Here is an 18899-nt window from a genome sequence, read left to right as displayed (position 1 = left end):
GGCATTCCACACATTGAAGTATTGAAAAAATATATAGAAGAAAAAACGATAATGTTAAACTTTGACAATAATGTGCATACAAATATACAAGCATTTGAAAATGCATACACTTACAATCTACCAGAGATACTGCTACAGCAATTTAAACTGCTTATTTGAAATGTTTGTTCTAAATTTTTCATTTTACTGTTAAGTACATTTATGATAAAGTTGTTTTATGCTACTTGTAAGCAACATAATAGAATGGCCAGCCTTAAAATTTGCATGTAACGGATCAATTTTAATTGGAATGTATTTTGCTGTCATCGCATAATATGCTACGCCGTCTTTTCAACTCTCATTTCTTTGAGTTTAGGAATCAAATGTCAAACGAACATCGACGAGTGTGCATCGAACCCTTGCCTGAACGGGGCCACATGCGTCGACAGGATCAATGGCTTCTACTGCAACTGCACCGACCAGTGGATGGGCGTCATCTGCGAGAAACCCTACGACGTTTGTGAATTGGGACCTTGCAGGAACAACGGCACTTGCATAACTTTGCCCAACAAACACGACTTCACCTGCCAGTGTCTAAAGGGATTCACGGGAGAGATTTGTGAGATTAACATCGACGATTGCGAGGGCATAAGTTGTCCGCCGGGTCAAGTCTGTGTCGATTTGGTCAACGGTTTCGAATGCAGGTGTCCGCCCGGTTACACAGGCCCGGATTGCAGTTTGGACGTGGACCCGTGCGCCAAGGAGCCGTGTCACAATGGGACGTGTAATTCAGATCCTGTCACGCACCAGTATAGCTGCAATTGTACCGGTACTGGTTATACAGGTAAGAATAAAACAATTGAAGGTAGTATAACTTTCGGTATATTTAAAAAAGCATTTTTTTTACTCAGTTAAATTCAACTTTATTTTTGACAGATTTTTACTAACAATTTCTTTCCACTCATCATGTCATCACTTCCTCTTTGCTTTAAGAGTTGTAATTTTATACAGTTGTGACTAAAATAATGCAGACGGTGATAGATATCTATAACAGGGGTGTTCTATTTTTTTTTGTTGCGTTAGGAACAGTTAGTAGATAAGTTTGTTACACAGGGTGACCTGTTTGTATCTCAAAAAAACTGATGAGTGAATTTGTTTAGAATGATAATAGAAATAGTTCATAAATTAATGCAAAAAATTAAAGGGTCAAACGAATTTCCAAAAGTTTTCAGTGATTTTTCACAAACTGTATTTAGGTGAAAAATGAACATATCAAGAATTAAAAAAAAGCATTTTGAAGCTCCAAAATTCTAGTTTTTAGATCTTTTGGTCGAAATTTTTTAGGAGCTACGGTATCATGCTATTCTAAGAAATAGTGTGACAAAAAAATTTTGCAATTTTTATTTTCCGAGTCCACGGACTTGAAAAATTTTTTTCAGCTAAGCCATTGCATGGACCAGATAGCTTGCTTATTCAGCTTCAATTTCCTTTTTTTTTTATTTCGATACAACCATTTTTCATCGAAATATCGGACTTTTAATGGAAAAGGATCCTTTCAATCATCGAAATCTCGGCAACAAATGGTCATACAGAGAATTGAAAGGCAGTTTTGAAAACTGGAATAAATTTCCTAAACATGCTGCCACAACTTTTCGGTACATTTTTTTCTTTTCATCTTTTACGCGAATTTTAAAAAACAGGAATGGTTTTTCAGAATAGAAGGCTAAATCAGAAGTTAAGCATGACTTTTACAGTTCGATATACCCAGAAGAACCCTCTGAAGTTTCATCTCGATCTAACGAACCGTTTCTTTGTTTCACTCAAACTTTTGAAAAAAATTAAAGGGTCACGTTTTTTGAGCTTCATAATCATGATTAAATTGGAAAAAATTTTTTTTACAGGTTCACGTTTTTACTGCAAATGACCTTTCAATTTTTTAAGTTTTTTTTTTGTTTTTTTGGAAAATCTTCTGGACATTGAAGAAAACAAAATCCAATTGTTTCCAGCACGATTTGGCTTTTCCGTCCTATGCTTCTGGTCATCAACTTTTAATTAAATTAAAATTAAAGTTGATGACCCAAACCAGATTTCGACTCCGATTCAACCGTTTTTTGAGACAAATTTTCTAATTTTTGTGCAGTCTGTAATCATTTAAAAAACAGTTTTTTTCAAAACAACCCTTTTTCTTCTCTGAAAAAAAAATTAAATTTAAATGGTTGATGATCATGATTATGAAGTATTTAAGCTCAAAAAACGTGACTCTTTAATTTTTTTCAAAAGTTTGACTGAAACAAAGAAACGGTTCGCTAGATCGAGATGAAACTTCACAGGGTTCTTCTGGGTATATCGAACTGTAAAAAGTCATGCTTATCATTAGTCATTTCGTTAATATTTCTAATTTAACCTACAATTTTCTAAAAAACCATAATTACCCTTGTTTTCTTGTTATTTATGCGGCGGTTTTGATGTTGTTCTTTTGTTTGTGAATGAGTGTGTAAATTATTAGACCTTAGTAGACTTGCGATATCTAGCTGCTTCCTGGTTTCTTGCTACCTTGTAGGTTGCGACGTTAATCCTTTGGGAGTCGGCAAGGCAACATACATACAAAACAACACTAGGAAATGGGAGGTAGGTTTTTTTGTAAATGAAAAGACTGATTGTTAATGGAAAGAACACTTTGAACCCAGTGATGGCGTACGTAAACATAGTGAAGAAAGCATTTCGGTTAGCTCGAGAGCGTAGAAAGTTTATAGCACATCGGGAATGGATTTTCACACAGTACGGCACTCGGAGAATTGTTTATGGTTAATATTAAGTTTTCTGGAGCGGTGAAAAGGTTATAAACTGTCACTGTTTGCTTGTAAAGTTCGTTTGCAGCACTAAATCCTATAACTCCAACTTGGACGGTTAATTAATTACGCGTTTTTGGGTTGTTGATACTTCGACGATGAGTAAGCTGTCGAACAGGAGTAGACTTGCGTGAATGTTGGGGAAGTTATCGCTATGCAAGCGATTGTGCGACGATTGAATGTTTTGAAGGTTAATTGCGATTTGCAAAGTATGATGGGTATTTTGATACCGTTGTTTGATAATTATTATGACTGGATAGGCTGAGACGTGTGATAGCGACTGACCGGCCTCGTGAATGATTATCGACTGATTGACTTGGCTTAGTGGCGTGCGCTTTTATATATTCGCCTGAGGTAAACGTAAGCTCCACCTTCTACGTATTTCGCTTTCCTGCGCGTTCATTGGTTTGAGTTTCAATATAAAATCGCGTCGCGATTTTTCTGACTTATTCTGCTATAGACACGCTCGAGAGCATTCATTTTGGAAATTCTTTTGATCCTTTAATTTTTTGCATTAGTTTATAATGTTTTCATTATCATGATTTTTCGAGTCACAGACGGTTAAATTTGAAGATTTTAGGTTTTTCATAACTGCCTTTAAAGTACATGATCCTTGTGTCATCATGTGCTTCAGCACGATCTATAAAGTGTATCACACAACACTTATTTTAACCATTTCTCCTATAGGACCGACTTGCAATGTGGACATAAACGAATGTGACCGATTCAGCGAGAAAATCTGTAACAACGGCATCTGCGTTAACACCGAGGGTAGCTTCCAATGTTACTGCATGCCCGGCTTCACCGGAGAACGCTGCAACCTAGACTTTGACGAATGCCTGTCCATGCCTTGTCGTAACAACGCCTCCTGCATTAACCTCATAAATAACTACGAATGCATGTGCCCGCCAGGCTACGAGGGAAAGGATTGTTCAATTAACATCAATGAGTGTGACCCCATGCCGTGTGCGATGGGTTCCACCTGTATCGACGGCATAAACGAGTTCACTTGTAAATGCCAGCCGGGTTTGACGGGGAAATTGTGCGATATTAACATCGACGATTGCGAATCGTCTCCGTGTCGTAACGGAGGCATCTGTAGGGACGGCTTGAACAGTTACAGCTGCGACTGCAGTAATACGGGTTACGAGGGGTTGCACTGCGAGAGCAATATAGATGATTGCAAGGGGAATCCCTGTCACAATGGAGCATATTGTGAGGATCTCATCAACGATTACAACTGCAACTGTTATAGGGGATACAAAGGTAACATACGTTTTATCAGTGAACTACTCTTTAGTACCTTTACACCAGCAAAATTAGCGAAATTAAAAGAGAAACTCGAAAAAAGTCCTATCCGCGAGATTATTGTAAAATTGTCTAAAGGAACATAATACAAGACATCTCTCATCTCGTAAGTCAAAAACTTTTATTAGCTTTTTCACTTTGCTGGGAAAACCATCGATTTTAGCGAAAAGTGACTCACAGACCACATTACTTTAATTTTACATTTAAATCGTAATTAAATAGCTAACAAAATATTGAAAAACAAGTTTACTTTGCCTTAATATGTAAAAAAATAACTTTTTAAATGAACGATAGTTTCATTTATTTATTTAATAATAGTAAAATAATTCCGAAATTGAAATTTTAATTAATATTTCGTTTAACAATAATTTTTGTGACATTTTTGTAATTTAAAAAAAATTAATTATAAAAGATGCACTTTTTCTGGGGTTCAGGGCTATTCTACGAATTCGTAAATTTGCCCATTGTAATTTTTTCATCGAGCTACCCCAGATAAAAAAGAAAATAAGTAATATTGCAAAATTTACAGCGCACATCAATTTGAACTTTAGAATTAACTTTTCTCGCGCGCGCGTCCGCTTGGACGAGCTTCCCCCACCACCATGCCGCCTGCGACCGGACAGTTTACTTAGCGAGTACCTTCTCTTTAAAGGGCTCGTAAGTCATTAATTTTCCACATGTTTCAGTGCAATTCACGGGAAATCGTAGTTTACGTCGTAAACTGTATTTTGCAAAAAATTCAAGTCTTAATATTTATAAACAATTGTGCTACGATTTTTTAAGAAAAAATTCTTATCTTGGCTCCTGTTGGTTGTAGAGGGTACTTTTTTTATTTTAAAACTGTATTTTTTTGCCAGCTATCCATTGCATCTATTTTCGGTGAGAATAGCAATAGCAACAATTTTATTCAAATTGTTTATAAGCAAAAAACGCACGTTTTTTTAATGCACAATTTGAGAATGTTAATGTCAAAAAAACGGTGATATTATTTAATAGGTCACTTAATTACGTTTTTAAGATTACAATGACGATGTGTAAGAAAGGTCCGCAATGTGATAAAATCTTTAATATGTACTTGTATTTTCACTATGGGTATAATTCATGATGTAAATACATCCAATGAGACTTTACAAAATTACAAATATTTATGATATATTTCATTTAAATCCGTACATTTGCATATACCGTTTTAGAACTGATGTTGACTATGCATGCACACCAACAAATTGCGAGTTTGTCAAGTCATTTTTAAAAAATGCACCTTTAACAGTTTCTGCTAAAAAAATAATGTCGAATGATGTACATAAAAGCAATATGTGATTTCTCTATATCTCTAAAATTTTACATTTGAAAACTATTACAATTTTTATCGCGTTTGTAAAACTGGTGATTGTAATTTAGAATAAAATCTCATTTTCTGAAACATCTAAAATGTATAAAACGCACTGAAAATAGAAAAAAAAAAGATAGTATAAAGCTAAAAATTGATATAATTGAAAAATCCTAAAATTGATGACAAAATTTCGCATATGACACATCAGACAGAAATAGTGTACAGCCTGTGCATCTTTTAAAAAACAATTTGGTTTGTTTACTTTTAGGAAAGAATTGCGAAATAGACATCAACGAATGTGAAAGCAACCCATGCCAATTCAACGGCACCTGCCTGGAGAGATCGAATATGACTCTCTATAATCCGAACATAATGTCACAGTACAACATCACCCTCCCGGACTCATTCTATCGCCCATTTAACTTCTCCGATGCCTACGGCTACGAGTGCCTCTGCGTACCCGGAGTCACCGGCCAAAACTGCGAAATAAACATCAACGAATGCGAAAGCAATCCATGCCACTACGGAACCTGTTCAGATAAAGTCGGCCATTACATTTGTGAATGCGACGAAGGCTACGAAGGGGAACACTGCGAGATAGACATTGACGAGTGTGACAAGTACAGGCCTTGTATATACGGAAGCTGTATCGATCAAGTAGCCACGTATTTCTGTAGTTGTAGTCCCGGGTACGGAGGGAAGAACTGTTCCGTTGAACTCACGGGGTGCGTATTTAACAATTATTTTCAAACAGTAGATTTTTGTTTCACAACAAATTGCGTAAAAAATTTGAACTACTTACTCCTATATTTCAACGTTCCCTACGTTTACGTCGTTCTCTACTATTCCCCAATTACTAATACAACATTGAGATATTTTTTTCGTGTAGATGTATTAACAATCCCTGCAAAAATGAGGGCCACTGCAGACCGTTCCTCCTCAACGAAGTCGAGCACAAGTTCAACTGTACCTGCCCTAACGGGTTCCACGGACTCACCTGCGAAACTATAACCACCATGTCGCTGTCAGGCAACTCCCTTGTTATCATCAACACTAGCAGAGAGGAGGGTTACGACATACAGTTCCGATTTAAAACCACCCTTGGAGACGGATTGTTGGCCCTGGGCAAAGGGCTAACTTATTATATTTTGGAACTGTCGAAGGGACGGTTGAATTTGCATTCGAGCCTACTGAACAGGTGGGAAGGGGTATTTATCGGCTCCAACTTAAACGACAGCAACTGGCAGAAGGTTTTCGTCGCTATTAACTCTACACATTTGGTTCTCTCGGCGAACGACGAGCAAACCATCTACCCCATTAATTACAATGAGAATAATAACGTCACTTCCACCAGTTTTCCGGTGACCTACATTGGAGGTGAGTAACCCCTTGTGTAACGTTAACGTTTAGTTATTTCGAAAAATTATTGGCATAATTTACTGAAATTAACAATTATTACAAAAATAAATATACATTCTTTTTTTAAACCCTGTATAATCTACTAAATTTAATAAGTATTTATTTTGTCATCTTAGGCACACCAAGTAATCTTAGAAAACTCACCCACGGCCAGCCATCCCTGGTGGGATGTACCGAGGACGTTATGATAAACGGGGAATGGGTTGTGCTACCGCAAGCCCAAACCAGAGGCGCGCCTTGGCTAACATTCCAAAACGTCGACATCGGTTGTTTGCGAGAACCTCAATGCGACCCAAACCCCTGCCATTCCGGAGGCCACTGTACAGACAGATGGCGCGACTTCAGTTGTACCTGCGAACGCCCCTATCTCGGTCACACGTGCCAATACAACTACACCGCCGCTACGTTCGGAAACGAAAAAATTATAAATTCCTTAGTTACGGTAGAAGTGGCGGATTACGCCCGCCGTGCCGTGAGGTCCATCGTGGATTTGAGTATGTTTATAAGAACTAGACAGCCGAAGGGACAGATATTTTATTTGGGATCCGGTTTGTTTTCCAGTCCTCAAACGACATCGTCTCGTGATACTTGCATATGTGCTCAGTTGGAGAGCGGCGAATTAAACGTACAGATCCAGTTTGACGGGCCTTCGGAAAGTTATACCGTCGGAGGGGTGAAACTGGACAACGGATATAACCATCTGATCGAGGTAAGAAAGCAAACAGAATAATTTAGCTAAATTAGGACAATGTTGGAAGTCATAGACACAGATTCGTAAATTAAACATAGTGCTTTAAAATTCTTATACAGGGTGTATAACGTTTTACAAAATTATTTTCCGTTGCTGTAAACATTTCAAAACGGAATTGTAACTTGAATTTATAAAAAATTTATTTCAAATTAATATTCTGGGGAATATATTATTACCCTTAGGGAAAAAAAATTGTCCTCCACTTAATGTTACAACCCTCTACCCAGAATGAATAATATACAATTTTTTGGCTGCGATAGCACACATGTCTGTTCAGTTTATTTCTTTGTAGTAATTTCTTAATTTCTTTTAAGGTTATTCGAAACGTTACTTTGGTCCAAGTAAAACTGAACGGAACAGAATATTTTAGGAAGACAATTTCAGCTACGGGAACTTTAGACGCCCAAAAGCTGATCTTAGGGGGCCACCCACAGACGCGCATAGTTCGGCAGACTAACGAGAACATGGCAGTGGCTAAAATGGAATCGGCACTGCCCACAGCTCCCGCCTCAACTACTACGAACCTCGGCAATGTCCCGTTCAAGGGAATTATCCAGGACGTTCAGATTAGTAACGGTTCTTCCACGATGATCGTCGAATTCTTCCCCTTGGAAGCGCTGGATCTAGACATTCCGCCATCATTTGGTAACGTGTCTTTTGATAGAAACACAGTTTTAGAAGGAGTCGTTTCTGACGATTCCTGCCGGTTAAAGCCCTGCAGCCACGGAGAGTGTGAAAATACTTGGAACGACTTCAAATGCAATTGCCCGAGGGGTTTCAAGGGTAAAGAGTGCAGCGAATTAGAATTTTGTGAATTGGAAAGCTGCCCGAATAACTCGACATGCAAAAATCTGGAAGACGGGTACGAATGTATAGCGAATAGTACCTTCAATGGTCTACAAGAACCGTTGAAGTACCACTTTACCAGCTTAACTCCAGAAGAGTTTGGTATTGAATCTCTAGAACTAAACTATCGAACACGCTCGTGGGGCACGATGTTATTCGCAAAGTACAAAGAGAACTACTTCGTGGTGTTCATTTACCACAACGAGGTGGTAGTCGAATTCAGCTTCAATGGACGCAACGTCACGAGCAGATTCCGAAAAGACAGATTCGAGGGACAGTGGATATCTTTGTTCTTTATCTTCAAGGGTGACACGGTCAGGGGTGGTTTTACGGAAAATGTCATCGACGAATCCCCCGATTTTGAAATCACCGCTTTCGACTGGCACACTTTTACTGAACTACTTAAATTCGGAGAGCTGTACATCGGTGGTAGCGACAACAAAACTTTCGATTATGTAACCGTTATCGAAAATACTGATTACAACATGACAGGATACGTTCCCGTCAGCGATACGACGACGGTCGAGTCGTTTATCAGCAACTCGTTAGAGAATGGCGGGGAGTACTTTTCCGAAGATGTTCTGCTGTATAAGGTGGACAGGGATAAGAAAACAGATAATTTTAAGGTATGTTTTTATGGATTTTAGATATTACATTCATTATTTCCGAAATTTTGGTTTCGGTACGTTTTTAGCCACTTTTGTTTAGCCCAAGGTTGCCGAAGATATACAAAAACTTATTTCAGTTAGCATTTGAAAGAGTCTTGTTTTTTGCTATAAATTTTTTTTAAATTAAGAGAAAACATATTTTATGAAACATTTATTTACTACAAAAAAAACTATGCTTGTTGCATGTCGTTATAGTGCATCGTTTAAAAAAAAATGATATCAATCTGGTTGCGGATATAACTTACAAAGAGTCTATTCTGTAAGCGCCTGGGTTAAATTTGACGGATGGTTAAAATTCTAGATTTTAACGTTTTCCTGTAAAGTTCTTTTTAACGGACTAGTTAACAGTCAAAATTTTAGCGTGTCTGTTAAAACAATCGTGGTTATTCGGAAATTGTAGTTCAAACGTGCTCAAACAATTGCACGCAGAAGAAGAAGAAGACAAAGTAATGATATTTAACCTAACTTTTTATTGTTCATGTCTCTGAACCCACTTATTATTTCTTCTTTTTCGTTAATGTTGACAGGAAACAAGAATGTTTATTAAAGGACTTTACAGAATACTTCGTTTACGTTTTACGGCAAGCGAATGAGAGTGGGAGTCACTTGCATATATCATATAACCTTAAAACTCGTAATAACATAACCAAACCATGATCAACTTACTTTAGGGTCTATTCTGTAAGCGCCTTAGTTAAATTTGAGGAATGGTTAAAATTCTAAATTTTAACGTCCTCTATTCTATAAAGTTTTTTTTAAAGAACTAGTTAACAGTTGAAATTTTAGTGCGTCCGTTAAAGCGATCGTGGTTATTCGGATTCAAACGTGCTCAAACTATTTCACACAGAAGAAGAAGAAGATAAAGTATTGGTATTTCACCTAACTTTTTATTGTTCATGTCTCTGACCCCACTCACTATTATTTCTTCTTTTTCGTTAATGTGGACAAGGAAAAGAGAATGTTTATTAAAGGACGTTATAGAATACTTCGTTTACGTTTTACGGGAAGCGAATGAGAATGGGAGCCACTTGCATATATCATATAACCTTAAAACTCGTAATAACATAACCAAACCATAATCAACTTACTTTAGGGTCTATTCTATAAGTGCCTTGGTTAAATCTGACGAATGGTTAAAATTCTGAATTTTAACGTTGTCCTCTATTGTTCTTTTTAACGAACTAGTTAATAGTTAAAATTTTAGCGTGTCTGTTAAAGCGATCATGGTTATTCAGATATTGTAGTTCAAACGAAAAAGAAGACAAAGTATTGATACTTAACCTAACTTTTTATGGTTCATGTCTCTGAAACCACTCATTATTTCTTCTCTTTCGTTAATGTTGACACTGTTGACAAAAACGTTGTTATAGAGTCTGAAATTTCAGCTACACATCTGCTTACTGCGGGTTGGCTCACTGAAAAATTGTATCCGTGACCAACTGAGAACTGATAATTTCCTTGTCCAAATAAAATTCAAAGCTATTAAAACTCGAACATGTGGAGGAATTCTGGTTGCCCTTATAGGTCGATTTAAGTGTACAGTTTAAGCTATTGATTAGTTGCTGACAAGAATGTTTATTAAGACGAAACAACTTTAAAAATGTTATGTCTGGCAACTGGAAAGAATCACTGTTATCAAGAAGTTGTCTCTGCTCTGCTTTCTCTTCGAGAAGAAAATGGAAAATCGGACTGTCTAACCTCATTTTGATAATTATATGAATTTTTCAAAGTAAACTTACATTTGTCTATTATTCTCGTCAATTTCAACAAGTACCAGGGGAATAAATCCATCGAATGCCATATTTTATCTCTTCAGATTTTAATTTATACAAAAAAAAACTAGTTTAACAGTACCAATTTGGGAACCTTTAAAATTAACTTTTTACCGTCTAAACTTAACAGAAATGGTTAAAATTTTACTGAAAAAATGTCATACAGAATACCATTTCACTGGCTCTATTTAACAACTGTTAAAAATAACCATATATTTCATACAGAATATACCTAAAAATAACAGGCAACGAAATTTTAACCCCCTTTAAAATTTAACTTTCCTCTTACAGAATAGACCCTAAAGTATGTCATATCTTAAATATCAATGGTTGCCTACACAAAACATTGCTTTGTACTTACTGACAAAAAGCAACCTGCTAACCTGTCAGTACGTGATGAATATAGATCTAGGTGGAACAAACTTGGTAACAAATCTTTGTACCAATAGGCACAGTGACATAATTAGGAAGTTATACCTCACCTACAATCAAAATATATTGGTACATAAATATCCAAATATTTAACTATTTGGATATCTATTTACCAACGTATTCTAAATCAATTTATTTTCATCCAAAGAAGTTACCCTTGCAATATGTCGGACACCCTGTATTCAAAATGTTTATTAATTACTTGGACAGAAACAAAAAAAAATTAATCTTTCATTTCCACATACAAATTCTGGTAAGGTTGAATTACTTATTATTTACTCCTTAGGGCTGCCTAGGACAGATAAGATTCAACGGCGTGTTACTGCCCTACTTCACCACCAAAGAAATCTATTCCAACGAAAACTACACCTCCGTCTTATTCGAACTTGACCCTTCTTCGAAAATAAACCACGGTTGTATTCTGTGTTACAACAGCGACTGTTTCAATCAAGGAACCTGCGTAAATTACACGGACACATACAAATGCAACTGTAAACCCGGCTATGCGGCCGACGACTGCTCCATGGACATAAACGAATGCGAGAACAACCAGTGCCAGAACAACGCGACGTGTATCGACATGGTCGCCAAGTACGAATGTGAGTGTTTACTAGGATATGAAGGGGAACACTGCGAAGACGAAATAGATGAATGCTTAAGCAATCCTTGCAAGCACGGGGGCACCTGCAATGATCTCATTGGCAATTTTAAGTGCGATTGTCCCGAGAATTTCGTCGGAAAACAGTGTGAGGCTCCGTTACTGATAACCTGCGAGAACAGGCCATGTCGGGAAGGCGCCACTTGCAAGACAGGGCCTAATGAACAGACCGGTAATAATTTCACGTGTTTCTGCACCGAGGGGATGGAGGGACCACTGTGCGATACGGCTTACTGTATGAAGAAGCACTGCGAACAAGGACATTGCAATACGACAGGAGAGGTACCGTACTGTCAATGCACGGCAGGATTCGAAGGAAAATATTGTGAAATTAACATCGATGAGTGTGTATCGCCTACGGGAGGAAGTCCTTGTCAGAACGGAGGGATTTGCATAGATGGGCTGTCACGGTACGACTGCGACTGCAATGGCACGGGTAAGAATTATAGTTAATAGAATTAGATATAGAATTCGCATTTTAATGTTGTATATAAATTTTTTAAATATTTTTGATAAAGAAATTAGTTTATTCAAATTGGGAAGGTTATAAGAATAAGATTATAAAAATAAGGAATACAAAAAACAAACAACAAACAAAAAATTATATAAATGTCACTATATATAATAATGTATCGCTTTTTCCCTCTATCAGGATATACCGGACTGCTCTGCGAGATGGACATCGACGAATGCAGCACAATCCGAATGGCCTGCGGGAGAGCCGGCACATGCGATAATCTGCCCGGTTCGTACAGGTGCACCTGCGACAGTATTAAAGGGAAATGTGGTCACCAGTGCGACCTCGACGACCCCTGTGAGACTGAGAATCCTTGCGTCCATGGTACGTGTCTCTCCCAGTGCATAGATAAACCCGACTACATTTGCATCTGCGAAGAAAACTTCTCCGGAAAGAATTGTACCGATATGAAGGTAAGAGAAACACTGATACGTGAATAACTGTTCATAACAAACTCTGAAACCTACGTCTCGTCACCCGTTATGATGCGCGACAAAATGTATTTACACATTTTCCCTTTGTATATCTTAAATGCACCTGTTTGTTTTTAGGTTTCAGCTGGCCTAGACGATGGTGGCCTAAATATTCTGTACATAATAGTACCGATAGTCCTAGTCCTCGTAATAGCGTTTGCGATCAGTATGGCAGTTCTTGTGAACATCGCCAGGAGCAAACGAGCGACTAGGGGCACTTATAGCCCAAGCGCTCAAGAATTCTGCAACCCCCGGGTGGAATTAGATCACGTCCTCAAACCACCGCCCGAAGAGAGACTCATTTAATTTTAAGAATTCTCATCTACTATGTACTTAATTTTTCCACAGTTTTTTTAACACAATTCGACAGTATAAAAAAAGATGTAAAGTGCAACATTTTTTGAGAAATCTTCCATGAATAACAACATAAAAAGGCTGTTCAAGACTCGACCTGCGTTAAGTAAGGAAAATATGGCAGGTGCTGCAGAAAAATACTCAATTTACATTTTTAAAGAATATTCCCGGGCAATATACAAAATTATAACTTGCGCTTGTATTAACTCGACTTTTTAAAGTAAAATAACGAAGTTTAGGGAAGTGGTATTTTAACCGTTTTGTACTTAATTTTATGAATTAGACTCGTCTGTTTATACTCAATTAGTAGCTAATTTATAGATATTTATTTGACTTTTTATATAAGCTACAAAACTAGAAATTCTTATGAATACCGCCGTCCATGATAAAGCATTGTGATATAAGGGATTAAAAACTCGTACAGTTTTAGATTTTTGCTTGTAAATAATCTAAACCAAAGTAATTATGAAATGTACATATTTTATATATTCACATCTACCTAATGACCAATTTTTTTTTTAGGTAATTTAATAGTATTTGTATTTTTAAATATTGTAACGATGACATGTAATAAATAAAGGATTATTAATTTTAAAACGTATTTAATGCTTACTTTACTATATTCTAGCTTTTTTTAGGCAAAAATCTATCTAAAACGTGAGTAGGTCTTTTGTCCTTTTCTTCTTCTCGAGGTAACAGTTCCTTCTTCTGCCGTACAAACTCCTTTCTCACTTGTTCCTGCAAGATTTTCTTGTTCTTTGCCATTTTGACGGATCCTCCTTTACCTTTCGCTTTCTTCCTCGGTTCGTAATTTATTTTCGGGGGTTTGAGGTGCTGCAAAATTTTAAATATGGAGAGTGCAAGAAATATTAAAAGAAATACATACCAGTAATTTCTTTTTTGCTTCAACTTTATCCCTCAAGGTCGGTAAATCAATTTCGGCAATAGCTGTAGGATCCAGCGTTATTAGTTCAGGTTGTATCTAAAACAAAAGTATTGTTTATCCAGAGGGCTCTATAGTAAATAGCAATACATTTTTATAGATTTTATTACACAGTTTGTCTAAATATAAATCTATGCACAAATGACAGACTTTCCTTCATTCTAACGCAATTTTCTATAAAATGGAGTTAGTTTGAAACTCAAATTACTTTTTTGTTGTAGAGAAATTTGTTATTTGCCGCTTTTGAACAAGCGGCATCGCAAATTAGAAATTTCTTTACACGAAACAGTTATTTGAGTTTCAAACGAACTCCATTTTATAGAAAATCTGCGTTAGAATGGAGGAAAGTCTTGTCATTTGTGCATTGATTCATATTTAGACAAACTGTGTAATAAAAATCTATAAAAATGTATTGTTGGTTGCCTATTTGCTATAGAGCCCTCTTAATGATATTGAGAGCTACGTATTACGTCCAGCATTTTCAATTTGTAGTAAATAGATCAGATCATTTTGCCTAGAGGGAAAACAAGTCGTGTCGCCTACAGATTAGTAGGTCACTTTCTGCCAGTACAAGTAGTGGTAATGGGAATTTTAACCGATACACTACACAACTTCTTTTGTTTAAAATGCCCCATATTTACAACAAAGATGAATTAATTGACATAATAAATAGTAAACAGGAATTGTTACCAAAATACTGCCATAACATCACGATTATGTAGATTGTTTTTTTTTTGCTAAAAAGTATGAAATTCTAAAATTGTGCAGCAGTTTTGTCTGCCAAAAATTGATGTAAACGAGATAGAAAGACATTTGTTTACATTTTTACGCAGGCAAATTTAAAAAAAAACTTCAATTTCTTTCCTCAAAACTGATTTTTTTTAATCATTGAAATGTCTATTCCTTAATTCCCAATACATGTTAAAAAAATATATATATGAATTTTACCTTTTCAAGTAATGATTTAACTTCGGCTTCCCTCCTCTGGGACTTCGACTGGAATGGATTGGCTTCTAACGAGTCAAAGTTAGGCTCTCCCGCTCCAGGTATTAACAAACTCGTAAATCCACGAGCAGTAGACACACCAAGTACATCCTCATACGGACAGAAATTAAAGTTACTTATCGGAGTGACGAAACGATGCCTCAAATAAGCCCTTTTTGCTGCCGTGGCACAACAATCCCTGTAAGGATTATTTTATAGTTTCATCAACAAACTGCATGAAACCTGTTTTCTTACTAACCTGTAGACTTCTACCACATTGCCCATTCCGATTGCCAACATTTTCTTCTGCGAAAAGCTCAAATTATTTGCAGCTGTTATAAGTTTATACTCTTGCACGGGTCCTTCAAGTTTCCTTACATCCCATATTTTTAATTCGCGATTGCTGGCAGATGTGGCCATGTACCTAAATAATTACATTATTATGACATTAGCAACTTATAAATAATTTCTTACGTTCCGGTAGGATCTACTTGAAGTGCTGTAATGGGCGCCTTGTGACAAAGCATTTTAGCTAGAGGGTCCCTCGATTTCGGTGCCCAAAATGAAACCACACCTTTAGCGTGACCTAATGCGAGAGTTGCGTTCCACGGATTTTGTGTTAATATAGAGAGTCGTCCTAAATTCGTATTGTACTGACCGACCAGCTGACCTATAGAGACGTCCAACCAACTTAAATAACCCTCTTCACTCTACAAACTGTAATTCTTAGAAACGTTCAGGGACTGTTATATTAAAACTTACACAAGTTCCAAGAAGAAAATGATATGGTAAAAATTCCATCCTAGACACCTTATTGAGTTTCTTTACACAATGCAATTCTATTCCTTGATTATCATACATGTAAACCCAGTCTTTTTGAGCTACAGCAAACATGGTTTCAATGTGCAGCCAGCTAATATCATGAACAGACTCCATGACGTTTATTTCGCAATGTAATTTTTTTGTAACCCAATCAAAGGCAGCAACATGTCCTCTTTTCCCACCCAGCAGTAGATGTCTACCATTTCTTGTGTATTTTGAACGATAAGGTCCAAAGTCTAGGTTTAAATCAAAATGTTTAGCAGCAGAAGCTATATCCACACATTTCACAATTTGTTTTTGTGTAAACTGTGTTGTTGTCTCACCAGAGTCAGCTTCAAGAAAACTAAGGAGAAAAATATTTCCATTTAATTCTTACATATATAAGAACTGTGTACATCAAATTTACCATACATTTGTTTATACAATAAACAACTTACCCGACATCCTCTGTTAACAAAACCTCAGTACTTGCAGCTTTTTCTATTGCAAATTTAATGTTTTTCTCCTTTCTCTCTATTTTCTTTTGATGTACATTAGTTTTAACACTTTTTAAGTTAACTCCTTTACCTTTATCATATTTCTTTAAAAGTTCTTTGGATGGTTTAACTTTGCCCTTAAATTTAGGTGTAGGATTTGGCTTATGTTTTACAATTTTCTTAAATTTATTAGAACGTCTATCAGCTTGCCGTCTACCCCACGGTTGTTTTTTAACATTATCTATTTTATAAGATATTACTTTCTCACATTTAGTCTCCGAAGATTGTTTATTTTTCGTATTATCTGATTCTGTTTCTGATGGTTGTGAAAAATATCTTTGAGTGGGCTAAAAATGATATGGAATTATAGAAAATTTTCATTTTTAAATATAATATTACCTTTCCCATTATTAATTAAACAAGTACATGCATACGTAAATATTTAAAAATTTTGGGGGTTAGATGTAGGTGTAGGTTAGGTTTTCTCATCTTCTTCTTTTCGATCTGACCTGTTTTCGTTTGCACCTTCGAGCAAGAATGGTAGGGTTGTACCAATTGGAGCAATCCAGAACAATCTTCCATGTATTTTTACGCTTTCCAGTGCACAATAATGTGATCAGAATTTTCTCAGTCCTACCCTTAGAGGCCACTGAGACGCTGCCTCCAGTAATATATGCTCTTAGGTTCTACCCTCCCTAACCCCTGAGTACATGTATTTTTTGGTTCTATACTCTGCTAAACGCAACATTCGAATTATTTCATAGCCGATGTGATCTAACTGATTATGCTCTGGGAGACCTACGATAAAATATAATATTTTTAATTTTTGTATGTTGCTACATTTATGCGTTCCAGTGCATCTCCAATAAGTAAGTACAGTAAGTACTTACAGTTAGGGATGCGCAAAAATAACCGGTTTTTACGAATACCGGTTATACTTTATGTAGTTAACCGGTTATATCCGGTTATTTTCAAACTAAGGTTTAACCGGTTAACTGCTTCCTGGATGTAATAACCGGCGATAACGGTTATTTAGTAAAAGCAGGCAGGCAGATGAAAAAAGTTAGGTAGTACGCGGATCATATTCGATCCGCCTCGCAATATTTTCGAGGCCCGACTGTCACGGGTCAGTGATCCGATCCGGATCACTGATCAGGTTCAGTCGAGAACACGAATTAATTTAAGAATCCGTGGTCGAGAACGACGTGAGTGGCCCATCTCTCTCTATTTCTATTGGCAGCCTTGCGCGTAACTGTCTACCCTAGATTATCTGTCTACCAATGAACTCTATGGTACGTAGTACAGAGTTTACTGCCTTCTACCGTCACGGTCGACAACGACAACACAGATCTAGATCTGTGGTCTACAATGACAGTTGACAATTGATTTATAAATTGTCCATTGTCCAACTTTAAACTTCACGTTTATGTACTTTAGGTGCTGTTCGTTTTTGCAATTAAAAAAAAATCAAGACCAAGATCCAAGATGCCTAAATTTACAAGCAAGAAGAGTGATGTGTGGAACTTTTTTTCGGCTCAAGGTAACCAAACTCATACTCATACAAATGAAATTGTTTTTTTAAATTCTTTGGACTCTGTTTATTGGGATATGTAAACTGTAAATGTGAAATAATAAATAAAATGAAGAAAATTACATTGTTTTTTTTATTGTGATGCAACTTATTGTTGATTTTATTGAAGTAATAAAATTTTTCCAAAATAACCGATTTTTCACGAATCCCGTTATTAAAAAAAACCTGCATTTCTATAATAAGCGGATAACCGGTTATTTAATGTTAGGTTAACCTAACAGGTTATTTTATTTCTTAAATTAACCGGTTATTAATTAACCGGTTTTTTTTTCATAACCGCGCATCCCTACTTACAGTTTGTCAGGCTGCAGACATCCATAGAAACAGTGTTGCCAACAGACGGAAAAAATTAGTACCAAAGATGAAGCAAGAAAAGTACCAAAAAGGTCCAAGAGGTACCAATATACCAAACAGAAAGTAAATTTTCGGAGGGTTCATTTATCAGTGATGCGCCATTATTCCATGGCTAGAAATTGGCCTCAATGATTTGGGATCGAGGGGGATTATCCCTCTTTATCCTGCCTCATCTCGTGTAGGCCTGGACAGCCTTCGTAGGTGGGCCCCATCCGTCGTCTACCCCGACCGCAAATGCGGCCGGTGTAGGCGCTTTGTGGGACCTCCTTTTGTCCTGGCTGGGCCCCGCCGGCTAGGGCCCTTTCTTCTGGCGCTCTTCTTGCTTCGCCGGCTCGTCTGTGTAAACCCCGGGGGTAGTGTCATGTTTATG

At 36.8% G+C, this 18899-nt stretch overlaps 2 protein-coding genes across 2 annotated transcripts in view; one reads left to right on the top strand and one right to left on the bottom strand.

The window, feature by feature from the left end:
* The window catches only part of LOC108909526 (protein crumbs), a 57298-nt gene extending 43801 nt beyond the window's left edge, over positions 1 to 13497 (top strand). Inside the window, exons 7-15 of the mRNA XM_018713896.1 lie at positions 356 to 823; positions 3516 to 4094; positions 5738 to 6194; positions 6359 to 6846; positions 7005 to 7597; positions 7954 to 9111; positions 11644 to 12451; positions 12668 to 12945; positions 13084 to 13497. Coding sequence (XP_018569412.1) covers positions 356 to 823; positions 3516 to 4094; positions 5738 to 6194; positions 6359 to 6846; positions 7005 to 7597; positions 7954 to 9111; positions 11644 to 12451; positions 12668 to 12945; positions 13084 to 13311 — 5057 coding nt within the window. The 3' untranslated portion in view covers positions 13312 to 13497. The remainder of the gene's footprint in view (positions 1 to 355; positions 824 to 3515; positions 4095 to 5737; positions 6195 to 6358; positions 6847 to 7004; positions 7598 to 7953; positions 9112 to 11643; positions 12452 to 12667; positions 12946 to 13083) is intronic.
* A 99-nt stretch (positions 13498 to 13596) lies between these two features.
* On the bottom strand, positions 13597 to 17066 carry LOC108909523 (WD repeat-containing protein 46). Its single transcript, XM_018713894.1, has 8 exons — positions 16984 to 17066; positions 16546 to 16931; positions 16049 to 16451; positions 15761 to 15996; positions 15546 to 15710; positions 15251 to 15485; positions 14246 to 14341; positions 13597 to 14193 (listed from the first exon to the last, which is right to left on the bottom strand). Exons 1-8 carry the CDS (start codon positions 16990 to 16992, stop codon positions 13984 to 13986), a joined length of 1740 nt encoding a protein of 579 aa, XP_018569410.1. The 5' UTR covers positions 16993 to 17066; the 3' UTR covers positions 13597 to 13983.
* Positions 17067 to 18899: the final 1833 nt, after the last annotated feature.

This window comes from Anoplophora glabripennis, unplaced genomic scaffold (assembly GCF_000390285.2).
Source record: "Anoplophora glabripennis isolate ALB-LARVAE unplaced genomic scaffold, Agla_2.0 scaffold251, whole genome shotgun sequence".
NCBI lineage: Eukaryota > Metazoa > Arthropoda > Insecta > Coleoptera > Cerambycidae > Anoplophora > Anoplophora glabripennis.
This window is presented reverse-complemented; position numbering and strand designations above follow the sequence as displayed.